Source organism: Dunckerocampus dactyliophorus, chromosome 16 (genome assembly GCF_027744805.1).
Source record: "Dunckerocampus dactyliophorus isolate RoL2022-P2 chromosome 16, RoL_Ddac_1.1, whole genome shotgun sequence".
Classification (NCBI taxonomy): Eukaryota; Metazoa; Chordata; class Actinopteri; order Syngnathiformes; family Syngnathidae; genus Dunckerocampus; species Dunckerocampus dactyliophorus.
In genome coordinates, this window is record NC_072834.1 from 11,769,599 (window position 1) to 11,797,155 (window position 27,557).

At 40.5% G+C, this 27,557-nt stretch overlaps 1 protein-coding gene across 7 annotated transcripts in view; it reads left to right on the plus strand.

The window, feature by feature from the left end:
• The window catches only part of gria3a (glutamate receptor, ionotropic, AMPA 3a), a 107,516-nt gene that overhangs the window by 16,423 nt on the left and 63,536 nt on the right, over positions 1–27,557 (plus strand). For all 7 annotated transcript variants that reach the window (XR_008566420.1, XR_008566419.1, XM_054755702.1 and 4 more), the window contains exon 3: positions 14,137–14,376. Coding sequence is in view for 5 of the 7 variants with exons in the window: in XM_054755702.1 (XP_054611677.1) it covers positions 14,137–14,376 (240 nt within the window). In the remaining 2 variants the exon portion in view is untranslated. The remainder of the gene's footprint in view (positions 1–14,136; positions 14,377–27,557) is intronic.

The following is a 27,557-nucleotide window of genomic DNA, read 5'->3' on the forward strand; positions in this document are numbered from 1 at the left end:
TACACCCATAAAAAAAATCTGTATTTTTCACAATAATTTCACATGAAAAGAAGTTATCCTCCCATTCCATGTGGAAGTGGTACGTTTTTGTCTTCTTTGACTTTCTTCCCCACGCCGTTTGAAACACTTTCTTATGTTTGGAATAAATGGTGAGGGTAACAAGTTAGCTCGGGAGCTTGCTATGCTAGCGGTGGCCGTCTCTTTTGTCCCTGCAGTGATCCAGTAGACTGCGCAATGTGATGTGAACCAAGAATAACAGGAGTGTAAAGGTGGTTAAGGGTATAAGGGTGTTATTTCATGTCTAGAGGGCTGAAATAATGTTAAAAAATATATTTATACATAAACGGGTTTTCTATCCTCTAGCTACGACAATATTACGTTTATTAATACTGAATCCTACTTTGCGGAAATTCACTCATTCCGGCCAATTAACCGCCATAAATGAGTGACGATTGTACGCTCCATTTCTATGGCCTTGTCAGACATACTGTATAAAAGCAAAGGGGAAAAAAGACAAAATGATTTCTGTGTGACTTTTTAGATATATTTATGCTGACTCGAAAAACATACATTTTCTATACATCTTGTCCTCATCAGGTTCGTAGGTGAGCTGGAGCCTATCCCAGCTGGCTTTGGGCTAGAGGCAGGGGTACAGCCACACATGCAAGGGGAGGACATGCAAACTCCACACAGAGATGCCCAAACAGAGATTCGAACACTCAATCCATTGACTGTGGGGCCAACATGCTGCCCACTTGGCCACCATGCAACCATGTATGGTTAATTTCCAATCGGTGCCGTTCTCGTTTCACTTGGGTCCTGAAAGTGGATAAGGTGTTTACTCATTGATTTCACAGGAGACAAATATTTAGGCCTTGGTGGAATCAATGCTCCTGCAATGCTGATAATGGAATTGCTCTTTATTTATTAATACTCAGCCTTAATTCCAGACTTATTAGGTTCTTCATAGATATTCATTTTAACAAGCACTTGCATTCCTTGTTCAAGTGTCTTGTGGAGAGGCTTGCAGCACTTGTAGCCCCATTTCTTCCACCTCCTGTTGTAGTGGTTCTAAGGTAATTATATTGCTGTGCATGGAAAGTCAGCGTAGGTGGAGTGTTAGCAGCCTTTTCACTTTGCTGCAGTGAAATAATAAAGTGTACTCTCTCCCTGCAAACCTCTAATAGCCACAGGCCGTGTCTCTGTGGTGCTGCTGTAGATTTTCTCCTATTATGTTGCTTCGGCGCATGAGCCGCATGGAGCTGTGTATCTCAGCTAATCCAGCCGTGATACACTTCTATCTACTGTACATTGGGTAAATACCCTGGGAGTCAATGTGTGCTTTGCAAAGCTATTATCTATAGAGAGACACCGCCAGAGGAGAAACACCTAGTTTCAGTCCTGACATACCCTCTCTTATCGCTGTGCTTGGTCAAATGAGACGGATTGCACAACAATGCGGACACTAACACAAATGTGCATGTGAAACATTTAACTGGGATAACACAGGTGTCATACATCTACTGGTCACATCATGAGGTACACCTGCACCTGCATCGAATGAAATCCAATACAATGAGCTCTATCACCATTCATGCCATGAAGATGCGCAGGTTGGATTGGCGCTCTCAAAGAGATTATTCATTCAGCAGGTTTTTTGGATTGTACTTTACAGTGGTTATTTCTAGGAATGTCTGATATTTTTGGCCGATATTGACGTAAAGATGACATATCAGATGACATCGGTAGTTTTTTTGCCAATATTGATATCGGCGCATGAGTGAGACATCAACAGCGCCCGTGCTCCGCAGAGCAACAAAGCTCGCTAGCTCAGTCGAGCTACAACAATTAATCGATGAATCAATGATTAATCGACTATCCAATTAATTGACAACAATTTTAGTATTTGAGTCATTGTTTATCGATTTAAAAATGTAAATATCCTCTGATGTCAGCCTCTCAAATGTGATTATTTTTTAATTTCCTTTGTCGTCCATGAAAGCAGACCTATTATCGTTGTGTTTTCGGGAAAACAAGATATTGACACACTTTGACTTTGGAAAACAGTGATCGACATTTTTGCCTTTTTTCTGATAAACCACTGTTTGTGGTTTGGTTCATAATGATTTGTTCCGTCTAGGGCCTAACAGATTACTCAATTAATCTAAACAATAAGCTTCAGATTAATTGACTAAGAAAATAATCGTTAATTGCCGCCCGATAGCCCAATATGTCTGTGGTGTGGAATTATATCCAAGTTTGGTCTTTGGATTGTAAATGTACAATTTGCAATGACTGTAAAGCGCTAGCGAGGGGGAGTAATGCGTCTTCCTTTGATACTTTTAATGTAATATCCCACCTGTGGAAGAATCACTCAGAGTCAAACGCAACGCTATGCAACAAAAACAACTAGCCAGCTATAACCTCCAGTTATTAGTCCAGAATTTCACTTTGCACTGTACTTTGTACTTCTTATACGGATTTTTGTGCCATGTAGAAATGTGCAGCTTTCCAAATGGTATTGTTGCCGTTGATAACAGGAAGACTTGTTATAATAGTTGACAGGGGGGGGGGCATAAAACGGAAGTGGGCGTGGTTTAATGTGTACATTATTTGAAGTCTGAAATTGACATGGATTGATCAGAAGTTGCTATAGTTATTGTTTATTATTCAGCTATATGTGTACTGTGTATGTGTGTAAGTCATCTGTAAGACTTTATTATTTCATTATGTTTTAATGATCTGTGTTGTGTTGGTGATTCATGCTAACATCCACTGATGGCAAAGAGGGAAATAATCTGTCAGCCTTGTTCGCTGTCGCTTTCTCAAAAGCAGCGTGTTCAGTACCACAAGCCAAATTTTCCAACTTTATATCACCAGCCAAATTATAAGCAGGCAAACACAAAACAAAAACGGCAGTGACTGAGCTGAGCTGACTGAGCTGTCTTGCGAAATGCACCGCGTACGTTACGAAACAAGTTTTAAGATTGCAACATGCATACTGCAACGTATTGAGAATATCAAATGTAGTATGATAGCCATACTGGCAAGATGTTTGATGCAGCTGTGCGGGTGTACCTAATGTTGTGGCCAGTCCATGTATGTTACTGTTACCACTGTCTGTGTACTGCCAACTGAAAATGAACAAAATTCTTATATTGTAGGTAGCACGCCTGTTTTATGGTGACTTCATGGAATAAGACAAAAATACATTTCAAGGAAAAAAGCGGTCATGCTACCCCAATTGCGTTGCATAAGAGACTGACGCAACACAAGCCTGCACAGCGCCGTCTTGTCAAATGTGCCGCGTACTTCACGAAACATGTTTACCAAGTAACTTTAGATACAAACCGAAGTAGAGGCGAGCTGAGGAAAACCTAATAAAGCGGCGACAACGTTATCAACTTGCCAATTGCAGCGTGTACGTGAATGAGGCACCGCTCAGCTCCTATGTGGCTCCAGCCTGCACAGTGTGTCTCGGGAGGGGCAGTCGCTGTGTGTGACCGGCCAATCACAGAGCGAGAAGAGTGAATACATAATGAGGATTTTCTTTCATCACGATTACAGATAATGACGAGATGTACTCATTTCATGCTTGTATTCGGCAAAAATGGATTATCCGACTCATCCCTAGTGAAATGCATCCAGTGGCATGACAGTAAAAGTACTCAAGGTGTGACCTGACATTATTTTGAGGGAAGAGCTGCTCCTGCTGCCAATATTAGTATCAGTAATAAAGTGCTGGACAATACCGGTAAGAAAGCCAATATAGACCATCTCTAGTTTTTCTATAAGGGTGTAAACATTGCATTTGCATTGAGAGTATCAGGTGTATCTAATAATATGGCAGGTGAGCGTACGTGCTTGAATAACTGCAAAATATCACCTCAGGTTGTTGTATATGGGTGTCATCACGCCTACACATTTTAGTCCGCTTTAAACAGGCTCTTGTTTGTTTTCCTCTCACAGTGTGAGGAGCCGAGCGTGAACGTCACAGAGGACGTAAACTCAGTCCAGCCCCAAATGAATACTTGGGAGTTTTTACAGTACTTGTGAGGGCAATGTTGTTGGATACCATCTACAAATACTCTACAAAGTTGAGCTAAAAGGCCCCTGTAGCATGTACTGTGCACTTTGCATTCTGGGAAGCAGCAAAGCACTGAAGCAAATGCTGTAACGATGGGTCCTTTCTCTAACTCACTCTGCCCAACATCATACCAGCCCCATTCCTGTAAAACCTAAAAATATATTGTATCCCACACGGGTCAGTAACAGCTTTAACTGCGGTTAATATTTACAAATATACCATATTGACCTGAATATAAGACAACCCTGAATATACGACTGCCCTTGCCTCTCAAGTATGAATAAATAAAGTAAATACAGTCAAACCTGTCTATAGCGGCCACTAAAGGGAAACGGTAAAAGTGGCAGGTGGCCGTTATAGACAGGTTGGCGGCCATTTTGAATTTGCGCGCGCACATAATAACATGTCTGTGATTAGAAGCTTGTGTTTGCAGATACATATAATTATACTGTTACATCCTGACCAGTAGAGGGCACTGTGGGACTGCGGATAAAAATTGTAAAGAACTACAGTACTAGGTTACTAAACCGCTGTTAATAAAGTGATTAAAGTGCATCGGCGATGTGAGTCTCTCCTTCCCCACAACAAGGGGCATTACAGTATTGACCAGTGCACATTGTCTCACACCAGGAAATAAACGGTGTCACTGTGTGCAACAAGCTCCAAAGAAGACGGCTTTTTTTTATGTCGAACAACTGACAGTTTGTGTGGATCTTGTGAATGATTGTGACTGAGGTAGGACTCAGTAATTAAAGTCTACACACAACGGCTTCATTGCTTAAAAAACGAAACTTTTTCGTGCATAAAGCTTCTGTTGAGTCGGTATTTTGGCCGCTATATGCGGTCAGATATTGACCAAGGTATACAAAATGTGTGGCCGCTGGCCGCGTTAGACAGGTGAGCGCTATACACAGGGTCTATAACACGCAAATTTTCTGCGGGGGATTTTTCAGTGGCCGCTATAGGCAGGTGGCCGTTCTATACAGGTGGCCGCTAAGACAGGTTTGACTGTACAAACAAAACACTACATTTGCAATGACACAAGTCTAAAAATCTATCTGTCTAACACTAGTTTCTTTAATAGTAGCAGAACATTTGAATCACACTTTAAACCGTGTTATTATGTGCAAAACCGATCGTGTTTCTGGTACGGATCGTGTTGTCATGAGAACGGTTTCAGATTAAAAAAAATGCATTCAGTAAATACATTCAACACAGTTGGACACAGGCAGTCTATTAATAACACGACAAGACACGTGCCATATTGTACGCTAACCAGACAATCCCGGCTTCCCAGCATGCCTTGTAAAAAGTTGCTAGTTGCGTGCTTAGAGTTAATGAAGTTGTTGTTTATTATTCTCCATAGTAGCAGCAGTTGCCTAATGTGTGTTTACTCACCTGTTACATGTTGTGCTGTCATTTTTGTTTTTGTACCGTGATTGTAGTCAGTGTTCTGTCTAGTGACCCTCTAATTCATTTCACTGCATGACATGTTCAGTGCAAGTTCAGTGTTATTACTTCCCCAATTAAAGTGCTGCTTTCTTTCTGACCATCTCTTGTGGAACTCAAGTTCACCACAATACACTGTATATAATATTAATATAATATGCCCAGACTGTGCCGTATGGTTGTTGACTTTCGACTTAAGGCGGTCTATGGTTCAAATGCTGCTGTGAATGGAAAGAAATGGCAGCTAGTTGCTGGAGAGATGCTAGTCTGTTTCCAGTGCGCTGCTGAGGTGCCTTTGAGTGAGGCATTAAAACCAAACCTTTCCCATGCCTGCGTGTGTGTGCAGGTTTGGTTCTGGTCCATATGTAGAAGAGTAAAAAAAAAAAATGAAACTTGCCCATTATCATGTAGTTAAAGATCACCTTCATTTGCATTTTATACCCTGCAGAAAAACTTTAGTTTTTTGCTTTCCTTGAGGGAATATTTTTACGCTTTGTTAGTGATGATGGCCCACATAAGCCACAAATAGACTGGAAGAGATTGAGTGAGGGAAGTGATGGTTGGGAAGAAAACTTGCTCCTCTACAAAAACAACTAGGGCTGTCAAAAATAATACAGCGGGAACTATTGAATTTAATTAATAACCTTAAAACGTCTGTCATGACAGTTGATGGAAGAAGGTGTAGCATCTCCGCAGACGTACAGTACAGTGTGACACTCTTTTTTTTAAACTTTATTCCTACCTTCACCCATCAACAGCAGTGCTCAGTTCCATCACCATATATATACAGTATGTCCAACTCGCAAACACGTCTCTCCATTCATTCTCAGATTAACACTTCCTTATTCTCCACCACAGTGCCACGAGGTGCATTCACGGAAAATCTGAACGATAAACATCAACACATCAAAAGCAGGTCGTAGGAGACCACTGGACTTCAACTACTAAAGCAGTCTTCTATTTTCCACACAAAAAAGAGCAATGGCTAAGATGGCCCAATTTAACTGTGTTGAATGAAAGTATGGTATCACTTAGTTTTAGTATTCATACTATAGTGCCTTTGAAAATGATAATACTGTTCTAAATACCTGTAACTCCAGCCTACAGCCTACTTAAGAGACATTGCCAAGAGACAAAACACTGTATATGATAGTGTTTTATGTTTTAGCTTGATTAGACTTTTAAATTCATTTCAAGCTGTTAATAAACATACCGTATGTTAAATATATATAATAATGCCCTGTCATTTATCTTTTTGTTAATAAAATATGTTGAAAAAGGGCATTTTTCAAACATTTTTAGTGGTTTGACAGTCCTAGAAACAACACATTCCAATTCCCATACATTGCTCTGTAGCGAACCTGCCCATTGTGGACAATAATGGGTGACAACTGGCTCGTGTTCTTCATCACGTTTACTCTAATTACATTCATTTAAAAGTCATTATTAAATGCAGAACCAATATTTCCGACCAGATGCTTCTCTAAAGAATCTGTGTTGAAAAAGAGGACAAAGTACTTTATTATTTATCATCATAGCCTCATGTGAGACCTTCTGCTAGTGTAATAATAGAACTGGACTTCTTTGACCCCATCATTTATAAAACAGCCATTTTGGGACAGCAGCTGCATTTTTATGTTGCGTCCTCTCGAAGTGACCCTGACAAAGCAGGACAGCTCCTTAATTGTCTTTGGGGAAAACAACCTGCTGCAATTCCTGCAGCATTCTCCTTTATCCTTTCATTATCACTCTATGAGGTGCTGCAACAAAGGACACATGACCAAGCAAAATACATCTTTTAGGGCACCCATTCAAATACGCTGAAAATATCCAGAAAAGTATCGGAGCACAAGCCTAGCTACAAGCCTAGTTTTAATTTCTGACACATAAAGGGCTGCAAGCACATTTGCCACTATGGCAAAAAGTGGATTTTTTTTGTCACCTTTTGTGCAAGATGGCGTCCCATCACACTTCAGTCCTCTCACCTCACCCACTATCTCAGCGTGACCACTCCTCAAACGCTTCTCTCATGTTTCTTACCTACATTGAAGATTTACTTACCTCTCTTGGGTCTTTGGAAGATGTGCGGCATTCTGACTGTTTAGGGGAAGTACGACGTAGCGCATCAAAGACGAGGTACTGTGTTATTTTGACACGGTGTGTGAACGTTAATCATGGTGGTTGTGCTCCCTCGTTTGCATGATATCATTGTGTGGACAATGGTGCAAACTTTTTAGCCGCTTCTTCTTCGCTGGTACTCGGTGGCTTCTTCTTCGTTGGTGTTCGCGCCTATTCCTTCCGGTCGGCCAGCATCGAATCTAGGAATCGAAATAAAACCATTTGAACGATCCCGGGAGAATCGGAATGCTCGATGCTCGAGACTCGATGCCCAACACTCATGTTTACATAATTCAACATGTCAGAAAAGGAGAAGAAGCAGAGCTTATTTAAGCCAACCGATGTTCTACTTCTACATCTCAGCAATTACTGGTACACTGCAAAAACAGACACATTTGAAACAAGGCCAAATTATATTAAAGCGAGACAACTTTTCTTATTTCATGCAAAAAATGTTGCCAATGGGATAAGCAAAATTTGCTCTGCAAATGTCATAACGGAGTTAATCACTTAAATCACAAAATAAAATGAAACAATCCAGGCAAGACATGAGAGACAACAAAAATAAATAAGAATAAATAAATAAATATAGGACAGATCACGTCAAATTTGTAGCGCAACAATACATAATGAATACATAGAGTTACGTAAAATGTTCTTATTACAGGGAAGAATTAAGCCAAATGCTCCTATGAGATTCCAAAATGAGATAACGTTCGCTTTCATGAGGCTAGATTTGGGAGATTTGAAAATATTACTCTTAAACAGAGATTTTCGCAATTTTTAGAGTCTCCAATTAACCTCACATGTTCCATATTTGTGGAACGTGGGAAAAGAATACCCACAGGGAGAAGATGCAAACTCCACACAGAAATGTTCCAATGGAGATTTGAACCCAGATTGTGGAACCAACATGGCAACTGACACACATGCTAACTCACATATCACCAGACTCGTTGTTTTTCCATGTCAGAGCTTTTAAACAATCATGAAACAAATTCAAATGATATGGATGGAACTTTATTATTTAAAGAAAAAAAATTGTCTCAAATTTGTTTAATTTCAGAAAACCTATTGTCATAAATCTTTTTTGGCTTGTTTGCATGTAAATTCACTAGTTTTTAGATTTTGTAAATTACATTAAAAGAGTAATATTTTCTTGAATTAAGTTTAATAATCTTACACATTTAGCTTGTACTTATAACTATATTTAATTAAAACATTTTGAACACAAGATTAGTACGATTTTATGACTAGATTTAATATAAATAATATAATAAATTATATATATAACAAATCATCTTAAATCTCGGTACGTTGTAGGAAATTTGCAGTGCAGCCTTCACATTAGTCCAAAATCAGAAAATCTATACATTTTTTGTGTATGAGTCCGTTCTTAAATTCAGAAAGTTAGATATCCAGTAATATTCTTAATTTAAGACAAATATTCTTAATCTGTTGCTGAAGAAGCTTTTACCTTGTTATTATATATAAAATTAAAAATAACTGATTTCTGGCAACAATATTTTCCTAAGAATTGGGTAGATATATTTTTTTAATACATTATTTTTTCATGTGAAAATTTTCTTTTCAGGAAAAAATGTGAAACTGTTGCTTAAAATGGGACATTTTTACTTTCTTGAAATTTAGTTTTGACAGTGTAGTTTGTTCACGTCCGGTTTGTAATGTAACCGATTTCTAACTGGGTTGCAACCATGTGATCACATACAAACACGTGACATAGAGGCAGGCCGCACCACTTCCTGTGTTTAGAAGGCTCAGTATCTTTGTACAATGTTTGGCAGATGGATGCAAATAAATGATTTGCTCCAATTGTGTGAGTGTGCGTGGTGTGTTGCGTAAAGACATGAAGCAGTTGAAAACAAGGCGATCAAACAGTGGTGAAAGCTTATCTTCCGTGTCATACATAAGGAACGTCCATCCATCCATTTTCTATACCGCTTCTTCCTCATTAGGGTCGCGGGGGTATGCTGGAGCCTATCCCAGCTGACTTCGGGCGACAGGCGGGGTACACCCTGGACTGGTCGCCAGCCAATCACATAGAGACAAACAACCATTCACACTCACATTCATACCTATGGACAATTTAGAGTCGTCAATTAACCTCACCTGCATGTTTTTGGAATGTGGGAGGAAGCCGGAGTACCCGGAGAAAACCCACGCGCACACGGGGAGAACATGCAAACTCCACACAGAAATGCCCAGGGGAGAATCGAACCCAGGTCTTCCCGATCTCCAAGCTGTTACTGTGTTGGCCAACGTGCTAACCACTAGATCACCGTGCGGCCTCCATAAGGAACGTAGTAGATGAAAATAATGCTTCTAACATGTCTGTCTGCAGTCTTACAACTAGTCAGTCTACATGACTACGTTCTTGCATGTTCTTCATTGTTTTGCTGCGCATGCGCGTAGGAACATTAAATAGTTGTAAACAATGCGATCACGACTCTGTTAAGTTACTTCCCAGTCCCGACAACCTGCAGTTGGCCATATTTGCTACTAGACTGTATGTAGATTAAACTGGATCGTGTTCATACTCCGCTCCAGGTTCAGTAGCCACCTCTCTCTGCGTTTCTTGAACTTTTTGCGCTTTATGATGGACTGTCTTATTCTGAAATCGCTATTTGTGCGATTTCCACAGCGCATGTATGCGCCATTGTCACTCTGATGTCTTGCTACGAATACGTTTGTTTGCCGCCCATCAGTGATGACAGCAACTGGACGTGAGGCCACGTGTAACACAGCGAAAAGGACAGAGAATGTATAACAATAGATAGGCTTATGCAGTGATGAAAGAAAAGGAAATAATAAGTGTTGAAATAAATAGGTAAATTAGTACATAAATAAAAACAATTAGAAATAATAAATAAGTAAAATGAAATCAAATACAAAAAATGTACGTAAATAAAAAACTAAATGCAACATATACACTAGCAATAACCTTATTAAACAGTGATAGATGAATTAAATGATATTAACTTTGAGGTAATATTTTTACAATATGTGTTTCATTATAGTTAGTCTTTGCATTGTTGTACATACTGCAGGTAAACAACATACTAGAAACACCTCTGCAGTTCTCCCATCCATTATTTTTATACCTTATTTCGTTGCACTTACTGTATGTAGTTATACCTACTGATTAGACCGGTGAGTATAAGGAAATGCCTGCTAAGGAGATTTTAATTTACATACACCCTCTTAAAAAGAAAGTTATGACTTGTGCTTGACCCTGACAGTACCTCGTAATGAGGGCACCTCTTACTGGTATTAATCACCCACATCAGTTGTCGGCAACCCGCGGATCGGCTCCTCAGCCTCCTTTTTGCGGCTCCCATGCCGAGTTCTGTGATTTTTTTTTTTTTTTAACACCGAAGCAGAGGAAATGTGTGATTTCAAAGGGAGTTTGAAATATTGGACTCACCACGAGCCTGTGAATGCATCTACACTGCATTGTGACTGCTGGTTGGATGAGCAAGGGAAGGGGGAAGTGGTTAGACGTATTGACAGTGTGCTAACCTCGCGGTACGCTATCCGTAACCATGAATACACCTCTAAAAAGAAAAATATCGAAGTTGAATTCTGAATTCCTTTGCCTTCACTGTCGATGGCACTACCCACCCGTGCGCTTGATATGTGGCGAGAAATTAGCAAACATCAGAAAATGTGACATTGAAAGACATTTTCAAAACAAGCACTCAGCTTTTTCTGAAAAGTACCCGCCTGCAGATGGGCGTGATGGAGCGATTTCGGAATTACTACGGAAGTTTGAGCAGAGCAAACATACTTTCAAGAAGTGGATGAGGGCTCCAAACTCAACTAAAGCTGCTCGTGTTGTGACTGCACTGGAGATCTTAAGGAGGAGGAAGCCATTCACAGATGGAGAATAAATTCATGAAAGAGTCGCTCATAAATATATCACGGTATCTATTCTCCGAATTAAAATTGTTACTACTATTATTAACTATTCCAAAAATGAAAGAAATGCTCCTCGCCTCAAAAACATTGAAGGACGGGACCAATAGAATGGCGACAAACATCACCAGTCGGCAAATTGATGACATTCATTCAGTGCAAGCTTATTGATTGCCTGTTTTGAGTCAGGCGATGTCAACGATATTGAGCAGACACACTGAGATGCAGATATGTGAAATCTGATGTGCTTTTTTTATGTTAAAGTCGGCTACGTTTTCTGTTAATTTCACACAAACATGGGAACGACTCAAAAGAAGCCTACATAGTTCAGTGTTTAAATTATTTTAAAGCAGGCCTACACACAAACCCTTGCACTGTCTTGAGTGGGATGATCTGTTGGTTCTATGGGTGTCTTTAAAGGGATAGTTTGGATTTTTTGACATAAAGTTGGATGACATCACCATCAGCATTGTAGTCCAATAACAGCGACTTACCCCCCACTTTGTCTCCTAAGTCCAGTTCTGGTCAGATTTCCGTGATGAAGACCGTAGTTCCGCTTAGTTGCTGGGGACAATTAAGTAAAGACTTTGGCTTCTCAAAATAATATGTGATCAAAAGATTAAAACATTTGCATCATAGAACTTCATGTCAAAAAATCAGAACTATCCCTTTCATTTTGTACAAGCAGCAAGACCTGAATATCAAGCACTGTAACTTCAGTTTAAGAATGATCTGTTTCATGTTGAACAGACACACATACTGAAATTAACATCTACTTGGTAACCATCTTTAACCCACCTGCAGGGGGTCCATCCGTATTGTACAGTCCATACAATACTGTTGTTACGATACTGTTCCTGTTAGAAATCCTGAAAAACACATGTAAACCAGAGTTGCCATAGCAGGAACAGACACACAATGCATAATAAAAGAAATTTTGAGGCACAACACACAACTAAACTGTGCTATTATCAGCATTCAGCAGCTGGTCAGAGCATTTGCCTCAGTTACTGCTAATCGTAAGACCGGGCTCATATCTCTGATTGTAGTGATGCCCTTTGTTGTGAAAACATTTATTTTGTACAAGTAAAGCAGATAGTTTAGAACGTGTTGGGGCAAGAGTGCATGGCTCAGTATTTATGGTTGGAGCTCATTTCCATGGACCTGCACGCAGCAGAGGATTGGGCGCAGTATAAATCAACGACAGCACAGCCCAGCGTTTGCACATTTGCATGCTCATGTTTCAGGGTGATACTGATGATCCCCATTATTTCTACATGATTACCCATTGCATTAAGCCTGAGGACAAATGAAGGGCATGGGACATCAGAGCCTGGTCATGTGAGGCAACAGCCCACCAATTAGTGATGATGACCTGCCAACATGTACACATTTTTTGTACTAACATTTTGGCCCTTGAGCACGCTTTGCTGCTCTTCAGGTGCACGTTTTGTTGCATGACAAGTTTTTGGCCAATCAAAGCGCTGCATTTTCATTGCCTTGTCCACCTGCTCCTCCTAGCAAATGTGTTGTTCTTGTTCAATTCAGTTGAGTCAGTCGATTCCTCAAAGCAAGCCGGATAACCGATCCCTCCTCAGCCTATACTTGTCATCACCAGGTGTTAAAAATAACAGTGTTAGTTTTAGTTACTATTTCAAATGACAGTGAAATACGCCGCGTTATTATGCGCTGATCTCTATATCAACGATCTGTATGGTGCTTCAACTGCCAATGTTTACTACTACTACACAGGAAGCTAAATAGCTAGTCAGTGAAAGTTGTGGTTGCTCAGAAAAACAAAGTCATGAGCTCAGCATGCTGCCTTAATCTCATAAAACATCTCTCAACCACACACAGCACTGCAAAGCTAAACCCAAATTATTTCACGTATTTGAAGGTTTTTCTAAAAAGCAACACAATCATTACTTTCCCCGGTAACTAATTACATTTCTGAAGGAGATATTGTGTTACTAATTCAATTACTTTTTTGGCGAAGTAACTCGTAACCACCTAATCACTTTTTATAAGTAATTTGCTTACTTTACTTTACTTTAACACTTTACTTTGTTCTTATAGGGATGTTTGTGCCACATTAAAATATGCAGCTTTCCAAATCGTATCATTGCCAACATTATTGAATTGGATTCTTATTGGTGAATTTAGTCTAACCTGTCTTACTTGTTGATAGTAGGAGAACATGTTATTTTAGTCGACTGTTGGTCATGATTTTTTCAGGACCTTTTTGTTGAGACAAAATGTTTAAAGTAAATACAGCACTTTTTTTTTATAACTTTTATTTCATTTTATTGCAGTATTATTTTGCACAGTGTTTGTGAAATTTGTAAAAGAAGCATAATGTGTTCATTACACAACATTAGTTTGAGGGAAGAGCTGCTGCCAATATCAGTATGGGGTGATAAACGTTCTTCGAGGTCTGGTGATGAAGACTTGAGTCTAATCTTTCATTTCCAATATGTTGAAAGGCATTTTTTCCAGACGAAAGACAGTGAAGTGACCCTGATCTCTCTTTCTCGCTCTGTCACCAGTCTGCTCTCAGTTCTCCCGAGGAGTCTATGCCATCTTCGGCTTCTATGATAGGAAGTCCATGAACACGCTGACCTCCTTCTGCGGGGCGCTGCACACTTCCTTCATCACGCCCAGCTTTCCCATCGATGCTGACGCGCAGTTTGTCATCCAGATGAGGCCCGGCTTGCGAGGTGCCGTTCTCAGCCTTCTGGACCATTACAAGTGGGAGAAGTTTGTCTACCTTTACGACACTGATCGAGGTAAGAGCTGCTGTCTGGGGGAGAGACACGCTTGGCTTTGCAAAGGCTGACATGAGTCATGCGGCGCATCTTCTTGCCATGCTATTACAGAGTCTAATATGTCTCTCATTTAAATCCCTCATTCTCTCTCATCTGATACATTTAAATCTATACTTCTAATGACCCTAAATTGCCTCACTGCACAGTTGAATGCCTCTCAAGAGAAGTGTTCAATAGTTCCTTGCTTCCAAAGGAGTGAGTCAGCCACAGGTGCAGCCAATCTCCCGCCTCCTCTAATCCTCAGCGCCCTCTGATTATCATTTGGCTGTAATTGGATTACATCACGAAATAACAGCATATTGTAAGTTGTGCATGTGCTTCACAGCTCTTTGCTCCCCTCATGTAGGCCAACTATTTACGGTCTTGGGTCTAGTAGTCCTCTGAGGTCTGCAGAGTGTCCCACAAACAGGGCACTGATTGTCGGTGGTGACTAAAATATACTTCGCGGTGTTCGTTGTGCATCATTAGCATTTCTTATCTTAGAGTTTTTGCAGGTAGCTCCAGGGCGTATCTAGATCCTTTTTAGGGGTGTTCAAACACCCCTAAGTTTACCAATGGTGATAGTAGCAATAATATTGCATTTTATTCTTATGTTCTTACTGTTTACACTTGAATTACTTGTTTTCGATCATAACTAATATACAGTCGTTAATATACTGTCATATACTGTCATCCTTTGCTATATTGTGGTTTGAATATCGCACCCTCACTATATCGCACTTTTTAAAAAATAATTAATTAACACTTGGTTGCTGTTTCGTGGTTGACTATGGCCTATTATTAGTAAAAAAAAAACATTGAAACACAAGTTATATGTAGTATTCTGGTAACTAGGCATCAGTAATGTTATGAGACATGACGTTACCTTTCACACTGCATGCAGTCTGGCTACTGAGCCAGCAGAGCCGAACCCACATGCCATGGCTGAGACGTGCATGCCATAACCACTCATTCTGTGTGGAAGTGGTAAGTTTCTAGTAAAGTAAGTTCTCTGTCCTTCTTCCTCACTCCGTTTGAAACACTTTCTTAAGTTTAGAATAAGTAAATTGGTAGGGACGAGCCGGATACTCGTTATTAACGCAGAAAATGCATAATAATGCGAGCATGAAACGAGTACATCTCGTCATTATCCGTAATTATGATGAAAGAAAATCCTCATTGTGTATTCACGCTTCACGCTCTGTGATTGGCCAGTCACACACAGGGACCGCCCCTCCCGAGACAGCCTCTGCAGGCTGGAACCACAGAGGAATTGATCGGTGCCTCATGCATTTGGCAAGTTGAAAAGAGCTTGTGTGTCGTTGCCCGCTGCCTCTACTTTTTTAGGTTTTCCTCAGCTTGCCTCTATTTTGGTTTGTATCTAAAGTTACTTGGTAAACTTGTTTCGTGAAGTACGCGGCGCATTTGACAAGACAGCGCTGTGCAGGCTTGTGTTGCGTCAGTCACTTATGCAACTCAATTGGGGTAGCATGACCGCTTTTTTCCTTGAAATGTATTTTTGTCTTATTCCATGAAGTCACCATAAAACAGGCGTGCTACCTTCAATATAAGAATTTTGTTCATTTTCAGTTGGCAGTACACAGACAGTGGTAACAGTAACATACATGGACTGGCCACAACATTAGGTACACCCGCACAGTACAAGAGCTGACGTTCTGCCTGTATGGCTATCACACTACATTAGAGGTGTGGTAAAATATCACACCTCTCTCAATATGTTGCAGATGCACATTGCAATCTTAAACTTGTTTCATAACGTACGCGGTGCATTTCACAAGACAGCTGTATACGGCTCATGTTTTTTTTTTGTCTGCTTGCTTATAATTTTGCTGGTGATATAAAGTCAGTTGGAAAACTTTGCTTGTAGTACTGAATGCGGTGCTTTTGAGAAAAATACAGCGAACAAGGCTGACAGATTATTTCCCTCTTTGTCATCAGTGGATGTTAGCATGAATCACCAACTTCACACAGATCATTAAAACATAATGAAGTAATAAAGTCTTACAGATGACTTACACACATACACAGTACACATATAGCTGAATAATAAACAATAACTATAGCAACTTCTGATCAATCCATGTCAATTTCAGACTTCAAGTAATGTACCTATTTCCGGTTAAACCATGCCCATTTCCTGTTTGTCTTTAACCTATTCAAAATAGATCCACACTTTGGCTGATATTAGCTACAAAAAAAAAAAATCATTCAATCGATCTGTCGATGTCGACGGCCTTCTTCGCGTTCAAAGCTACCGCTCACCTCAGCTCCTTTTGGATTGTGCGACTGAAGCGGCCATTTTATTCATGCGTGGTAAGTATAGGTCTTCTGTTAAACACACACGTCACTTTATTAGTCTAATTTTGTATCAAAATAGGGTATTTATAACAAAAACAAAGACATTCTTTGTAAAACTGTATGCTCAGCAGCAGCCGTGGCCACCCTTCATGAAGTCAAAATGGTACAATTTTGATCACATGACATTTTTTACATGATTCAGCAGTGAGACTGACTCTCAATCTAATCAACAATTCTAAGACACCCCTGATATTCACAAAATTAACTCTGCATAAACTTTTGTCCCATGTTGACTATGTTAGTCTAGTCTTTCTTTGCCTTAGGTTCCATTAGCAAAAGGCTACAGCTTGAAGCAGGTTTATTATAATCAAGTCTCTGGTTATTTATTGAGACTTATTCTGGATACTCCAGTAGGGTGATTGATGAAGTGACTGCCATGCATACTTAAATGTATTGCGGTTTTCTGAGGTGACAAAGATTGAATGATTGCAGGTAGAAGCACACAGTCACAGTGCACTATTCACTTCGTTGAAAACACATTTTGTGGTGTCTAACTAAAAGGATCGTTGTGTTCAGAATGTACAAATTGCAATGCGTGACGGGCGGCCACCCAAAAACTTCATACCCATAATGTTCTGCCCCTAAAAATATTCACACTCCTAAGTACTTTTAAACGGACACTGAGCATTTCTAGGACAAGAGCACTTCTTTTTCCGCCACTTCCCCCGTGTCACTTTACATATTTCCATTTCAGGTGGGTGTCTAATCTGCTGCTCACTCATGAAACAGACTCTCAAAGAGATATCTGATAACACCAGTAGAAGCACTTTTCTCAAAACCCTTTTCTACCCACATGATGCTCCAAAAGTGAGATTCGTCATGTTTGAGCTCATATTTGGGTGGGTGGGGGCGCTATTTTCATTGATCTAACCAGATACCTTTCAGATTGCAGAAGCTGATAATTAGGCCGCTGGTGGGGGGGGAGTGACAAATGATTAAGGAGTGTGTAGCCTCCCTTGGCTGCACTCATTCCTCTCGGAAGCGCGTTGTGATGAGGCCCTCGTGGCCCCTCCTGATTGAGTGACTTTTCTGGCCTGCCGTCTTTAACACTCCACAGCCAGACGCAGTGTAAACACTGCAGCTTAGGATGGATTCCCACATGCTGCACAGCTTGTGTTTACTGAGAGGCACATTAGCCATCCTATTTTGGCTGTCTCCTCCCTGTCAGGCTTTTGTAGCCATGCAATCACCACTCATTCACACGTCAGCTTGACTTCCATTAGAGGAAAGGGGCACCTTATAGTGTTAGAGTCGGACAAGGAGGCTCTTTGTGACAATATGACAGTAAAATTCAGCTGAGGCGTGGACAAAAATACGGAGACGACGACTCAGTTGGCCCTTTGACGTGTTGACTCGAAAATAAGATGATATTTTCAGTCTGAAAAAGACGGGTTGGTTTAGGGTGCGTTCACTTGTCGTTTTTTGGCCCGGTTGAAACAAACTGTAGTCTTTTTGCTAGTACAACTCATTTGGTCAAGTGCGAACGCAGTCAACGAGTCCCAGGACAGGACCACCAAGCAGGCAGACACTAGTTCTGAGTGAGGCAAGTGTGAATGCCGACCGCACCAAAGCACCAAACCCTCGATGTGATGTCACCAAATGCAAGCAAAACGAGGCGATGGTTAAGTGAGAAGTCGAATCATCATAAAAGAAGAATTAAAGGGGCTGTTTGCAGCTGGCTCAAGATTCTCTTTTTTTTTCAACCCAAAAATATAAAAACACAAGTTTTGGCATTTTGTGGTTCCCGTATGCTCTCACGTAAATGAATCAAAAACTTAATTTTGGTCCCTAAACAGAAGACTCGCTCAAGAACTAGTCATGGTGCACCGCTGAAGAATACACTGATCTACTAAAGGTTTGCGTGTACAAAAACACATGCAAACTTGGTAGCGTGTGCAAAGTTGAGCTACTAACCGGGTGCAATGATTGTGTCTGTCTTATGAACAAAATAGCAGTGGCAATCTATTTTGTGCGTTTACCTTCATGACGATGCAGAATATATGCAAATTGGCAGACTGCACAAAAAACTGGGAGGAGGAGATGCAAATGTAATCATTTTGCACATTCAATGTGATTTATCAAACCTGCAACTGTTTGCGGTCTGTGTTTTTGTGTCTTTTTTAGCACATTTGAAAGGTAGGTGCACACTGGCGCGTATATACAGGTGGTTATTGTAGCGAGAAGGAGGCATACAATGACAGAGAGAATCTTCACTGAGTTTGTCAACATATTTGGATGTCAAAAATAAAAATAGTAGAGACAGCAATGCCATTTTAGAGCTCCTATTTAAGTCTCTTGTGGAAAAACATTTTGCAACACTGCATTTTCTTGCATCTGGATCATTCCACCGCATCGGTTGTGCCAGTGTAATAACGAGCCATCCACTCAGTGGTGTGCAGTCAGGGCCAGCGAGGCCTTCTCTGATGGCCTAAACACTATCCGAAGCACTGACATACCTTTACAACCTAAATTCTAGTATTTGTTCCTTGAATTTTATTTTATTTTTGATTATTTTATTTCGTAGCGTCTTTCTTGGCTGCACTATTTGTATGTTAGATTTTTTTGTCCAATGAGATTTCAACTTTGCAGTATATGTTGCCATGTTGATCTAATCTGCCCAGGGCCTTCAGAATCAGGAGTGCTGGCCTATGTCACATAAACACTATCACACTATTAGCAATGGGGCTATATTTTGTTTAGCCAATCAGACTTCAGATTCACCTCTCAGGGCCAGCTAGCCACAGAGACACCCGTACTTTTCTGTCCTTTGATTGGTTGATCAGAGCAACATTGTTCTACAAGTGAAGTTCCTCCCACAATGGCTGACTGAGGAGAAGTTAAAATCTGAATAGATGTTTTATGTTTTTTATGTTTTATGTTTTTGTCACGTTATAAGATAAATATTGATTGTGAACTGTTCCAGGTGATAATTTAGTGTAGATGTTTGGAGCTGTCTAAACCTTAATCACCGGGCCGTTGCATTTATGCTTGTTACATTTGGCTGAGCGCCAACTTTACAAGCAGTGTGCCGCCGATCATTGGTGGAAATTAGTCACTAACTCAAAATTACAAGCAGTAATGTGGGTCAGGTGTATCTGTGACAATATATTTGAAGATAAGGGCACTTATATTTTTCGTGATACACTATTGGCATTGCGGTGGTCTGGTAGACATTGTGTTAGAGTTTTAACTGCGTAATGGCAATATGGCCGCCGCTTAATAGTGTGCCTGTGGTTTGAGACCCCGTTGTGGCACTTTTTATTGTATATATATATATATATATACAATATATATTGTATATATATACAATATATATATGTGGATTTCAGTGTGGATTTCACCTGTATCTGCAGCTACTATATCTAACTAATGTGGAAGTTGATAACACTATTTAAGTACATTTTCCACATGTCCACATGAATATCATAACCTAATAAATCGTACAGTTCATCGTTAAGTAGTGTCAAACAGGTATATTTCATGACATGTAGTGTAAAACATGTATATTAAATGACAAAATACACTATAACATGATGTGATATCTGTGCTGGAGTTCACCAGTGTGTTTACGTGCATCCTCCACCGAGACCTCCAACTCCATGGCTTTAAACCTCTTTTTTTTTTAACGGCCACGCTGCTCTCCCAAACTCTCCATGGTGGCAGCCGGTACCTGTTAAAAATTGCACAGTGATAGTAGATTACCCGCAACATGCCAACTCATAAGATTTGCCATTTTTTAGTTTGCTGACGCAATTTAGGGATCACGCTCAGGCTATTGTAGGCGGAACCACACAAAAACAACATCAGAAAACTCAACTGTCCTCTCTGCACGCAGCCACACACACAGTCAGGACTCACGTCAAAGACGGGTGGAAATAACATAACTGTATAACACTACACATAACTGCCAGGTGGCTGATCCTCTAAATTGACAGTGATAATGGACAACGTACACGTCGCAGATGCCATTGAGGCGTGACTTTATGCATATATGATAATTATCATTAGGTGGTCCACTGACAAAAAGTGTGAATGCTAAACGAACCGCACTTAACTGATCATTAAGTATCTTCTTTTTCCATTTTTGGTGTGGAGCAGAGCACCCCAAAAGGTGAAATGGCCACATCCCAAAACATTTTCTCCACCTCTTGTGTAATTTTAATGTAACATCTGTCTCTCAACAACATATTTATAATTATGTTTTGCCCTGCGACCAAAAGGGTTTGGTTGTAAATGAGCATCGTCATTAAATAAAAAGAATCAGTCCACACTATAAAGTGCACTCTGTCATCACACTCCATAAAAAAGCCATAACCGCCATCAAAGACTGTAACTGTAAAATTGGATTTCGAATGCATTGGAAAATGCAGTCCAGGATAAACCCTTTATGGAATTCATTTTATTTATACAATCATCCTTCGCGACTTTGCTGTTCAAATTTCGCGGCTTCACTCTGTCAGGGTTTTTAGAAAATATAGTATATTAGTTAATAAATCATGCTGTTTTGTCCTATTATTAGTAACAAAAAATATGCATGCTGAGCAAATATTATATATTTTTTGCCTTAATTAAGTATTTTCAAGCATAAAAATTGTCACTCTGTGTGTGTGCCTGCGTGACACTTCATTTATGTTCACTTTTTATGCATTAGTTCCGTTTCCATGCCCTTATTTTGTAGGTACTTCCTGTTCTGTTCCGTTTTCATCTGTTTTTACCTTTTGTTCCAATGCACTTGCTTCTCATTTGCATGTGATTATTTACTTCAGCCTTTGGTGTCGGTCCTGCCTTGGTGCATTGTGCTTTGAATGAGCGTTACACGTGCTTTTGATTATGTTTATTATTAAAAATATACATTTTACCTGCACTTGGCCCTCATCTCTGCATCTTGGGGTCGTCACCAGCATTAACACCATGCTAAGTGGCACCGTGACAAAGAATGGCTGAATGAACTAAACCACCACTAGCCACTTTAGAGGGAGATGGAGGCAGCGCTACAACAGACAAGTGTGGTTATAGCGCTAGCCTGATGACCAGGCTAAAGGCTAGACCGTGACGCAGATTCTATCTGTTCTATTTGAGTGGTGAGTACCTGTATATTTTATTTATACATTTTATCATTTAAAATGTGGTTAATACGTGTGTGAAGCTTATATAGGGCTTAAACATGGATTCTGCTTCTATGCATTTAGCTTGTTAGCTTCCTTCGTCCCGGGTGAACATTGGGAATTGAAGAGAGATGGGGAGGGTTCTGGAGCTGAATCTAATCTAATAATCACAACAGTCGTTTTATAACAAATTTTTATTGGAAAACAGAGGAGAACATCAACATCAAGATAGCAGGAGTGTTAGGGGGGGAGCCTCAATGCAGCAGCGTAATTCAGAGTATCAAATTAGACATTTTTACGGGCATCTCAATTACTCACATTTATCTGCTATTTGCTGGTGGTCGTGGAACGTAAACCCCGGCGTATAGCTTGGATCTACTGTATTAAAAATGGAAGTGATGTGCAGTGCGTGCTGTTCATCTAAAAGGAACTGACACACCGACTGTGACTTGGAAATAATGAGCTTCGTTTTTTTTCCGCCCTCAGTGCTGCTTCATGCAGCCCACTTTTCATTGCATCAGTTGATTGTTTGATGAACGTAAGTGAGACAAAAGGAGGGAACTGAGACAGCCAGTCTGCAGTTTCATCAAAAGACAACACAAGCGCTGCACCTTTTACTGACGAGTTTATCTGCTGCAATGTGACGTCACCTCCTTGTGGTGGATGTACTGGCTTGTCCTCATTTACCAGCCTGCCGGCAGAAAAGACCTCTCGAACTGAGGAACATCTGGTCTTCACCAGCTGGCCGCTCAGTGTGGGACCTTTCCATGCTTTGATGGTTTACTGCTAATTGCATTTAATGCAGCAATGCAGGCTTTTGTAGCTTTATCAAAATGAAGGGTTTCATTCAACCAATATGGATTCAAATTAAACCCCCTCCATCCCGGCATCCTTGAAGAATCTTGTTTGTTATGATGATCACACTTTAAGATAATACTGTCCTAACAAATAGTTTGACAGTTGCTTGTAAATCAGTTGCGCATACCATTACAAAATCTCTGTCAATCCAATAAAAACATTTGTTCACATTACAGTAGGTGTCAGCTAGCAATCTGGCAAGGCGAAGCTACGGTTGTACTGATTCTGTGGTCGACATCTCATATGCAGACCTGATCAAAATCTTAAGACCAGTTGAAAAATTGCTAGAATTTGCATTTTGCACATTTGGATCTTAATGAGGTTTTAAGTAGGGCTACAATATGCAAAAGCAAGAAGGGGGAGTGAGACAAAATACATGGAACTTGTAATTTAAACAAAATAAAACAAAAAAATTAAATAGGTTGTTTATCACCTGGCCAAAAGTTTAAGACCACAAGCTATAAAAGCCAAAATGAGCCATCAGTCAGGCATTCACACTGTCATGCCCTCCTGATGGCTAAAGCTAAGAAGCTTTCTCTTTTTGAACGTGGTCGGATTGTTGGGCTGCATAAGCAAGGCCTCTTGCAGCGTGCCATTGCTGCTGAGACTTGGGCGCAGTAAGACAGTCATTCAATTTTTTTTAAAGATCCTGAGCATTATGGAACAAAAAAGTCAAGTGGTAGACCCAAAAAAATTACACCTGCGCTGAGCCGGAGGATCCGATTGGCTGTCCATGAAGACACATGGCGGTCTTCGACCCAAATTAAGGCCCTTACTGGTGCCGACTGCAGCGCAATAACCATCAGACGGCATCTGCTGGAAAAGGGTTTAAAAAACATAAAAAGAAGGAGATCCCACCTGAGATGTTTTCTACCCGGTACAGTGGAGGGGGTCCATCATGATCTGGAGTGCTTTTTCATTCAGCGGAACACTGGCACTTCAGGTGGTGCAAGGTCGTCAAACGGCGGTTGCTTACGTGCAGATGTTGCAGCAGGCATCCCCATGACTGAGGGCCCTCGTCTGTGTGGTAACAGCTGGGTTTTTCAACAGGACAACGGTGCAGTTCACAATGCTCGCTTGACCAAGTACTTCTTCAGGGAGAATAACATCACTCTTTTGGACCATCCTGCATGTTCCCCTCATTTAAATCCCATAGAGAACATTTGGGGATGGATGGCAAGGGAAGTTTATAAAAATGGCCATCAGTTCCAGACAGTTGATGCCCTTGGTGAAGCCATCTTCACCACTTGGAGCAATGTTCCCACTAGCCTCCTGGAAACACTCGCATGAAGCATGCCCAAAGCAATTTTTGAAGTGATTAACAAGAACGGTGGAGCTACTCATTACTGATTCCTACTGAGAACATTTTCTGTTCTGGTTTGGAGAGTTTTTTGTTATTTTTTTAGCAATGGTCTTAAACTTTTTATCAGCTGATAAACAGCCTTTTTCAGTTTAATTGTTGTTTTCAATAAATTACATTTTCAAAGTGCTTTTTGTCTCACTCCCCCTTCTTGCTTTTGCTCTACTTAAAACCTCATTAAGATCCAAATGTGCAAAATGCGAATTCTAGCAATTTTTCAACTGGTCTTAAGATTTTGATCAGGCGTGTATCACATACAGTAGATTGTTATGTTCCGGGACCACCAGCTAATGGCGAAAGTAATTGAGATGCCCATAAAAATGTTTATTTTTGACACACAGCTTCCAAATTCCTTCCTTGATGATCTACATTACAGTGTAGGCTTATGTCTTGTTTGTTGTTTGTAGGTGTGTATCAAATTCATTGTAAGAATACTTTTACTTTACCAGAGATGTACAGTACATCCTGCTTTTTTTGTAAGACTCTTCGGTAGGTGGGTGAATTGCACCACTGTTTGGGGTTTTTATACTTTGCACATAATGAGATCACACTGTGCAATCATATCTCCACTGAGATGTAGCTGTGCTTTATGTTGAAGTCCATAAAGTGCAACGATCTAACAACCATAACGGCACCATCCTGCCCCCTCCAACAAACAACAATGGCCGGGATGGTGGATACTTAACATTCATTGTTGGTCTGTTCAAGGAAACGTCTGATTAATTGCAGACTGCTAAAGAGCTGCACTCAGCAGTCAGGCTCATTAAGAGAGTAGTAAAGAAAGTAGAAATGGCTCAAAGCAGCTGTTCCACTCTGTAAACACTCTACTGCACCTTCACTTGGAGATGGACACATATCATTAAGTTCTGACCCTGACCCCCAGCTTGTGTACACCGCTTTTTATCCCAGCTTCTAATATCGGGACAGACGCAGAGATTCATCAGTCGCACCCTTCTGCTTCAAGAGCTGCTTTCTTCCCTCCTCAAGGACTCTTTTGTAGCTCATACACATGGCAGAGGACAAAAGGAGAACAAAACTGTGAAAGCACAGCCCCGTAGAGCCTGAATGGTACTTTCCAAGGTTTTTCAATGGTGCCCAAAACAAAGAGATGCAGATGTGAAAGCTACTTTCACATAGAAATCTGCAAGGTCACGCAGGATTTCTATTTAATTCAACCACTCTCATTATAAAACTGGGCCTTTTTAATTGCACACAATAGACGATGCTCCCTTGTGCTTTAGAGACTCATTTAAATTATAATTTTTATGATAATGTGCATGCATACACAAAATATGACCTTTGGATTGAATCCATCATAACTAGGAATAATATATAATATTGGCCCACCGATATTATCGGACATCCCGGACAACCCGATATTGCCATAAAAATTTAATATTGGTTGATATCGGTATCAGGTTTTTCCCTATAATGAAAACCGATAAAAAACAGGTGTGTGTATATATGTAGTAGTAGTAGTACTTTATTAATCCCACAGCAGGGAAATTCACTTCTTACAGCAGCAAGCAAGATACACAAGTAAAGAATGCATAGTGACATAGTGAATACAACATGGTTCAGTGAATACAACATATAGGCCTATGGGCTCCCGTACTTGCCATCATCAAGGCATCCAGCAGCGCCAATACGTAGAAATTAGGGGTGTAACGGTACACTAAAATGTAATTTCGGTTCGGTTCAGTTTCTTGTTTGTGGTTTCACACTCATTCAGCGTAAAAAAGCACAAGAAACCAAAATAATTTTTAGATTTTGGCAGCCTCGCAGGCAAGTGGCTTTAAAACCAACGTTTTTATTTCTCAGTTAATTATTTGCAGATTCAACGTTGAAATAATAAGCACAGCCCCGGAAGTGTAGCTGCAGTCAGACCTACTTTGAACTTCATCTTTGAAGCTTGGTCTCATTACATATTGTTTAAGCAGCTCAGACATCAAACATACGTGAAGTAATTATTGCAGCATGCAATAAGCGTGTGCAGATCATAGACAACTTCCATTAGGGCAAAGGCACTTTATGTGCTGTGTCCCTGCACACTTGTTTTCCCATAGTTTGCTTTAGGAAATTGTTGTCATTTCGATAGAAAGACATGTTTGTTTCAGGACCTTGTACACTTCTTATTGTGCACAGCTCTTGGTAATGCCTTCAGCACTGTCAACCTGCATGTGCTCTTCCAGAGGCGTCATGCAGTTGCAGAGCAAACTGAAGTATAAACTGGAATAAATGAATAGAAGAAAATACTAAACACCGACATGTCTGGTCACGTTACTTGTGTGTGGTGTGCAGCAAAAATATACAAAAGTGTGTCAATTGCATTTCCCTTCGGGAATCAAATTGAGTATAATAAAGGAAATAAAATAAATAAATTCATACACCAGTATGGGCAGCACTGGAGGCAAGGTGGGTGAAGTGGCTTGCCCAGGGAGACAACAACAGTAGCTGGGCGGAGGGAGCGAGGATCAAACCGCCAACTTTCCACTTTCTGGCCAAACTGCGCTACCTCCTGAGCCACTCTTATGTGCATTAATAATAAAGGGTATGAGTTTTAATGTTCAAAATACCCTAAGTATCAAGAATTAGGGCACAGTGAAATCCCCCTCTAAACAGCTCTGTTCAGAGCAGCCAGTTTGGAGGGGCTCGAATGGCTAACCATTTGTAAGTAAAAGTGATCCACTTCACCCTGATGTCCTCTGTGGCTGGAATATCATGTAATGATGATGTGTGACAATCTGTGCATCCAACAACACTGCAGTTCTGCTTAGCCTTTGGCTTAGTAGTGATGGTGGTTCCGCATAGTTTGTTGAGCCAAAAGACAATGGTGGTAGAAACTCGGTGTGAGGGCTGTCTTATGTAAATCAGAATGTTACGCCACAGTGGGGCCAAAATCTGAATGGCTTACTGAAAAATGGAGCAAACATAAAAAGACTTGGGCAGGCAATCCAGAGACCCAAATAGTTGTTATTGTTATCTTTACATCCTGTATGATATGATGATCCGCGGACCATTTACACCAAGTAGAGCCTCAGGTCACACACATACAGTACATCCAGACAGCTATTAGAGGGAAGCGGGAGAGGATAAGATATGCCTTTCTTGCAAGATCAGCACAGTGGTTGGGAGAGATTGATGCTTTTAAAGTGTATGCAAGCCAAAAATACTGGCCTTGGGGCTCCGCACTCATGAGATGACTGAGTACCACACACACACACACACACAAAGAAGCCATCTATTTTTCTATTAGATATAAAGTGCAGGCTTAATTCCACTTGTACATCAAAGTCTGCCTTGGTTATAGCCAGTCCAAGAGCAATCGGGCAGAATTTCTCCTTTTCTCAACTGGTTGTCTCAGCATCTTTGCAGCTGGATAAATGGCTGCATCTTCAATGGAGTGGAGGAGCAAATGAAAGTGTATGGAGGCGGCGGAGAGTGAGGCAAGGAACAGAGGA